The 7,625-nt window shown below is 23.7% G+C and overlaps 1 protein-coding gene across 1 annotated transcript in view; it reads right to left on the reverse strand.

Moving 5' to 3' along the window:
* Positions 1 to 7,284, reverse strand: part of LOC117178771 (dolichol kinase) — a 32,177-nt gene extending 24,893 nt beyond the window's left edge. The window contains exons 1-2 of the mRNA XM_033370233.1: positions 6,914 to 7,284; positions 1,613 to 1,866 (exon numbers count right to left, since the gene is read on the reverse strand). Coding sequence (XP_033226124.1) covers positions 1,613 to 1,866; positions 6,914 to 6,993 — 334 coding nt within the window. The 5' untranslated portion in view covers positions 6,994 to 7,284. The remainder of the gene's footprint in view (positions 1 to 1,612; positions 1,867 to 6,913) is intronic.
* Positions 7,285 to 7,625: the final 341 nt, after the last annotated feature.

Genomic DNA, 7,625 nt, shown 5'->3' on the forward strand with positions numbered 1-7,625 from the left:
AAATAGTTTAATTTTGAACAAAGGAAAATAAATATTTTAATTTGTAAGTAAACAGTTGAATTTTAAACCAGAAAGATAAATTGTGAATCTAGAAGAATTAATTTCTTCCAAAAAATATGAATTTTCAACTAAAAAATATCATTTTTTCACAAAAAATGTAATAAATAAAATGAAAGAGATGAATTTTTTTCTAAAATTATGGAATATTCATAAGTTTTCAACAAAACAGTTAAATTTTCGGCAAAACATTCCTTTTCATCTAAAGAAAAACCCAGTTTTCGATTTAAAAAAACTCATATTTCATCCAAAGAAAATAATTTTTAAATAAAATGATGAATTTTCAACAACAAAAATTAATTTTCAACAAAAGAGTTTAACTTTCAATCAAGTAATTTTATTTCAAACCTAAAAGATGGATTTTAACCGTAAAAAAAATTCTCAACAAGAATATTAACTTGCAATGAAAAAAGATCATGTTTTCCAAAAAATCGATTTTTATCCAAATATGTGCATTTTCAACGAAATAGTTGAATTTTCAATTTAAAAAATAGGCAAATTTCCATACGAATGATTACATTATTAACAAGAAAAAAGATAAATTGTCAACCAAGAATGGACATTCAAATTTTCAGTTGAGGGCATTTATTTTCAACCAAACTGATAAATTATTAACTGAAATGATGAATATTTAACTAGGATAGTTGTATTTTATACAAAAAATATGAATTTTCATTCATAAAGATTAATTTTCTAAAAAATGGCAAATTTTTTTAAAAGTATATATATATTTTCAACACGACTAGATTAATTTCTAAATAACAAAAAAATTAAAATGAAATAATAAATTATGCTTCAAGGTAGTTGTCGTGCAAAAAGTCAGATATCTGAAAAAATATATATTATATTTTTTATTATATATTATTTTTTCATTATATATAGATGAATCGTCGTGAAAGCATTAAATCTTTTATTTGAACAAATATTTTTTCGACGATTTAAAAAATTACAATATTATAACTGATGTCATTTAAAATAAAAAAACATTACTTTTTTTCTGACCTTCGCTTCTTATCAATTTTTAAAAAATGATTGCATTTTAATAAATGACGACTTATTCTTCCGGGAAAAAATTATCCACTTAAACAAAATTGTTCTAATGATTTCAGCCATAAAAAATTTACTTTTAAAATTGAAAACAGTGAGACTTTTAGAGAATGTTTTCCCGAAAAAATTAACCCTCAATTATTAAAATGGAACCATTTTTCAAAATTTGGTAAAAAACGTCGGTCAGAAAAAATTCAATTTAAAAAAAAAACGGTTAAAATTAATATTTGTTTTTTATTAATTTTAACATTTTACATTAAAAATAATGTTTTTTATTTGAAATGACATCAGTTATAATATTTTAATTCTTAAAATCATAGAAAAACTTTTTTTCCAGACATAGTGGAAAGTAGAAATCACTTTTATAAATTGACCAAAATCATTTAAATAATGAAAACTTGAATTTAACTTCGATCAGAAGTAAATTCCCGATTTCCCGGTCAAATCGCCACCCTGAATTTAGTTAAGGCACACTTAATTGCAAGAAAATGTCTGTGAATCGATATACCTTTGTTTGCGAGAAAAAGATAAAGAGTGGACGTTATGATAGCAGGCAGAAAGTACACCGCCTGGAAATCTTTCACCACTACTTTATCTGTCGATAAAAATATGTAGAGACATGCACAACTTATTATCAATCCGATTCCTGTTAATCCTTCTAATAAACAAATTTCGGAATAACTGTGGTCTTCGTACAAGAAAGTAGCTGCTGCACTCAAGCCCATCAAAGGACCAATCCATAATCCTGGGCTGCTTTTTGTCCTGGAATTAAGAGAAAATTCCTTCACAGTGAACAATTAGAGGGTTACCGTTTTAATCAAAGAAAAAAATTCCCGGTGATTTCCCGGTTCGCAAACTTTTTTTTTTGGTCAAAGAAATTGAAAAATTCGAAGTCTAAAGCTAAAAATGTTTTCATTTCATGTAATAAAAATTGAGCTTCAATTTTAAGTTAGTAACATTAAAAATTAAATGATTACATTATTTTATACACTGAATACTTCTTAAAAAAAAGTTTAATTATTTTTGTTTTAAATAGTTTGAAAATCCTTAAAAAGCTTCAAAATATAAATTCGAAATATTAAAAAATCTACATGTTGTTTTAAATGTTTTCACACTTTAAATTAAATTTACATTTTTTTAAATTTTAAACAATTTTTGAAATTTTTTCAGAACTTCTAAACTTCTTTTAAATTAATTCGAATTTTTTCTAAAATTTTGGAAAAAAAATCGTGAAATATTAAGAACATTTCTTTAAAATGTGACAGATTCTCTAACAATATTGGAAATCTTTTTAAATATTCTCTTTAAATTAATTTTTTGAAATAAAAAATCATTTACAATTTTCCTAGGATTCTTAAAAAAAATGTTTTTTATTCTTTTCAAGCATTTCAAAACTCTTAAAAAGCTTCTAAATTTTGTGTTCGAAATCTGCAAAAATCTATATTTGGTTTCAAATTAGGCTATCGGTATACGTAAACACTTTGTTTAAATTACTTCAAACAATTTCAAATTAATTCTAATTTATTTTAAAAATTATAAATATCTCTTCAACTTTTAATTTTTCCTGAGATTAATAGCTGTTCAATTTTTATTTAAACATAAAAATTCAACAATTTTAAACTAAAGATTAAAATTTTTTAAATAGAACAATTAAAATTGTTATTTTTCTTAAATAAAAATGTTCAAATGTCAAAATTTTCAAATTGTAGATTGAAATAATGTTTAAAATTTAATAAAAGCCTTCAATTATTAATATATTATTTTGACGTTATTTTTCAATTGAAATTAGTTTATAGAGTTTCAATCGGGCGTTTACATTTGTTTAACAATACTTTCAAATTGAAACAGTTTAATTTTTCAGGTTAAAATATGGAATTTCTTAAATTTTGAACTGATTCCGAATCGTCTTGTACATCAATTATTCATTTTTTAATCCTTAAAATACTATTCAATTAAAAAAAAAAACATGTTTATTCACAGTTGATCACCTAAAAATGTTTTCTATCCAAAATTGTTAATTTCAAACGCTTAAAACTGAATTTTAAAATTCTTTAAATGAAAAATGTACACTTCAAAATGAAATCTAAAATGGAAATTTTTTAAAACAAAACATTTTCGAATTATGCGTTGTAAACTGAATAGTATCAGAATGGAAAAATATAAAAATTCAACTAATTATTTGAAAGAAACTTATTATCGGAAAAAAAATATTTTTATATTAGCAGTTTAAGTTTTTATATTTAACTGGTTTTAAGATGCTTTAAGGAAAATGTATTATTAAACATTTAATTATCCCGAGTCTAAAATTATATTGGTTTCATGTATTTCTACATTCTGTATTATTTGAACTGTCCTTTCATTTCAAAGTCGTATAAGCGACCTAATAAATATTTGAAACTTATTTTTCAAAAAATTTTAATTATCAATAAAAAAGATTTTTTTTTTAGTAGTTCATGCCTCATAGTCCCTATGGAATAAAAAAGGATACAAACGGTACTTTTTCATATTTAAAGAATTTATTTTAATTTTTTCCAGCTTTTCTTGATTTTGTTTCTACTGTATTTATATCAGTACAAAGTTTTGATGTATTCAACAGATTTTGTATTTCTGTTTTTGTTTCCTTAAAACTTGGAAAAAGTTATTTAGACTATTTTTATCTGCAGAAAGGCCTCAAATAACGGAAAAAGTTTTTAGTCATATAAAAAAAATATGTTGAAATTAGAAAGTCACTTATCGGTCCAACAAAAAACTTGTAACAAATTAGGATCCACGATAATGTAAAAATTATTAGAATCATATTTTCATACACATTTTGCTAGGGCATAAAATCAAGCAATTCAATTTTTAAATTACAGAAAAATTTTGAATTTAAAATTGTTTAAACCTTTAGGCTTTCACTTTGAATACGCACATTTTGAATCAATTTTATTTAGTTACATTTTTTAAATTCGCAATTCAAAACGAGGTAATATAATTATTCAGGTGGCTTTACATATTCAATCTAAAATAATTTAATTTGTACTTTTTTAAATGAAAATTATTGAATTTTATATGTTTTCAAATTACATTTATTAAGTTTCGGAAGCCAATTTGAAGTGGTACAATTTTTTAATTTTTTTAATATTTTGATTTTTTAATTTGAAATTGTTTGTGTATCTATTATCTAAAATAATAGAAAAGCCGACACAATATTTTTTATAATTGACAGAAATTGGTATCAAGAATATCAATTCCCGACGATAAATACTATAACATAACCTATTTTTGATTCCATTCTTTGAAATCTTATTATTTTTTCTTAACAATAGCAATATAAGATGAAAAACACTAATATACCATAAAATTTTTTAAGATTGTAAATCTTATATTTTTTGTTTAAAATTGCCGACATTCGATGAGAACTGTTAACAAAACATAAAATTCTTTAAAAATCATCAATCTTCTTTGAAACATAGTTTTATTTGATTAAAAATACCAAAGTACGACGAATAACACTAAAATAATTTATAATTGTTAAAGGATTCTGAATTTGGTTCAAATTATAATGATTTTTGTTTTTAAATTTCAATGTTGGATGTAAAATGCTAACGTAACCTAAAATTGTTTAAAAATTATGAACCATAAAACCCCATTTACGGTGGAAAATGCTAATTTCCATTGAAAAAACAAAACAAGAAACTAAACCTGAAATAAAAAATAAAGTTTTCGAAACTATTATTTTAGATTAAAATTGTTCTGTAGAAATACTCATTTTCAGCTAAAAGCAGCAACAAAATAATGTATATTTTTCAGAATTTATTATAAAATTTTAAGGTCTTAATGTAACCTCCTAAGATTATTTAAAAAGCACAAATATTTCCTATTCTGCATAAGGTTTTCTATCGTTTTTTTAAATTAAATAAATAGATCTTTTAAGAATAATAATTTTGCAAGTATCACTTTCTTGAGTTTTTTTCCAATGTGCTAAAATTAACTCTTCTGTTGTTTGTCTTCCACTTTATGCGAAGCAGGTATTGTAATGAGCTAATTAGTCATATTCAAATAATAAACGACAAGGAATCAATTATACAATTGAATGTCCTTGCGAGTTCTGAATTTTACATTAAGAATCCTGTTATATTAAAACTGTTAATTTTTCTATTGATTTAAAGTTATATTGACAATTTTCAGGTGGCTGTTTTAATTAATAAAGATTCCCGGGTTTTTATTGTTCGAACAAATTTTTCATGATCAAGAAAATTAAAAAATTTGAAATCTTGAAGCTAAAAAAATTTTCATTTGAGGTACTAAAAAATTAACTGCGAATTAAAGTACTCAAAGTTGAACTCTTGACATTTCAAATTAAAGTTCAAAAACATTAACACTTTTCAATCGCACAATTTTAAATCAAATGTAGTCAAACATCCTTTAAATTTAAGAGTTAATAAATAAATAGGTAAATTTTCAAAATTATATCATTTTAAATAATTTTAAGATAGAAAAATTAAAAATTAAGCAACTAAAACATTTTTGTTTAAACTAAACACTTTTTAAACTAGATGTGAAAACATAAAAATTGGGTTTTGTTTTGAATTTTTTTACATTCTCTTTAAATTATTTTAAAACCTTCAGAATACTTAAAAAGCTTCAAAATTTTATTTAAGAATCTTAAAAAATTTACATTTTGTTAATTTTTTTTACATCTTCAAATTTTTCCTAAAGAAATACTGCAAGACAAAAGAAACTTAAAAATCTTATATTTTTATTAAATGAATAGTATTTTTAAACATTTTTTAATTGTTTAAATTCGTGAATTTTATAATTCAGCAATTCTCTGTCTTGAATTTTATTACTCGGGAATTTCCGAACATTCTCGAATAAATAAAATTATTATAATCATAAAATTGTCGTAACATAAAAATTCTGAATTTGAAAATTCCCAACAGAAATGACCGAATTATTAAATATCTAAACGAGAAAATTCGAATAATTGCAATAATAGCAATAATTGTATAAAAATGGTATTAAAATAATAAATATAAAAACACGTGCGCCTCGAACATTTCTTTTTATTAATATTACTTAAATTAACAATCCGATTTTAGACAAAAATTTTGGTAATTTTTGTAAAATACTATAAACATTTTCAAACCAATTTTTTCATTTAGAAACATTTTGTTCAACTATTGTTATTATAAATTCGTAGAATAATTTAAACAATTTTTAAAGATGAAAAATTTGTGTAGCAAAATATTTGATTATTTTTTTTAATAAAAAAAAAATATTTAACAAAAAACAGGTTATTTTAAATTTGTAAATAATTTCACTAAAAAGAGAAAAGCTCGAAAGATTATTCTAAATTGCATAACGAAAGTTGTGATATTTCAATTGATTCTTCTTAAGAAAATTTGTAAAATCCCTGTCATTTCCATGTTTTCGGTTCCAGCGAACATAATGAATTTCAAAACTTCTCAATAATGCATTAATTCCTCGCGAAAACATAATATTTTCTATAAACTTTCAAATTAATAAGATTAAAAGATACTAAAAAGAATACAAACGTCATAAAAAACATGCACCGACAAAGTCGGTAAAAATATAAATCGTAACCTATAAACAGATTTGCATTCTAAATAAAAAATTTCGTCATAAACTTACAAGCACTAATAAAGATAGAAGATACAGTTGATCACAATATCAAAAATTACTATTACGTGAATCAAATCGTTAAAACTAACGCCCAAAAACTATGAGTAAAACAAAAGTAAAATATTTTGAGGTTAGGTTTCGATGTATTTTTATAAGAAACTTTATGCGTCGATTTACGTACCGATGGTGAATTTTGTTAGATTCCAGGTTTAGGATAATTTTCTCTCCCATCTTGACGAACTTGTTGGCTTTAGCCTCCATGGCTTTTGGATAATTTTCCAATTTTTTCACGCCATTAATGCATTAAAAAAAGTATGCTCCGTATGCTTCCGCGACAACCACACCCCCGCACCAAACGCCAATCCGTGAGACAACAAACCCGAGATCAAGAAGTATCGGATTCACGAAGATCGACAGTGAATCTCGAGGCTGCGCGTATATCTAAATATTATTTCATTTGATATTTGAGCCTTGGGCGGCTTGGCCTTGGTTGCGGAAAATCAACATTTCCAGAACGCAGCCGCAGTGCGAAGTCCGTTCCGTCAGAGTACGTCAGCACTGACAGAAATATTCTGACTTTCTAAAATAATTGCAATAATTATCATTTATCATGCATTATCTAATTTCTTGTCACGAATCAACGGGTTGACGACTTTTGAAATATGATGGTGTATATTTCTACAATTAATAAGCCTTCATACAATTTTGAAAATCTTTTAAAAATATTTGCAAAGTATTCATTATTTTGTAATAATTTAAAATCTTTATGAAATTTGTGAAATCTTTCTGAATTCTGTTAAATTCTTTTTAATCTGTGCCATATTTTTACATCTTTAAATCCTTTGAAATTTTTGTGAAATATTCTGAAATATCTTTGTGAAATCTTCTAAAAT

Source organism: Belonocnema kinseyi, chromosome 8 (assembly GCF_010883055.1).
Source record: "Belonocnema kinseyi isolate 2016_QV_RU_SX_M_011 chromosome 8, B_treatae_v1, whole genome shotgun sequence".
Lineage (NCBI taxonomy): Eukaryota > Metazoa > Arthropoda > Insecta > Hymenoptera > Cynipidae > Belonocnema > Belonocnema kinseyi.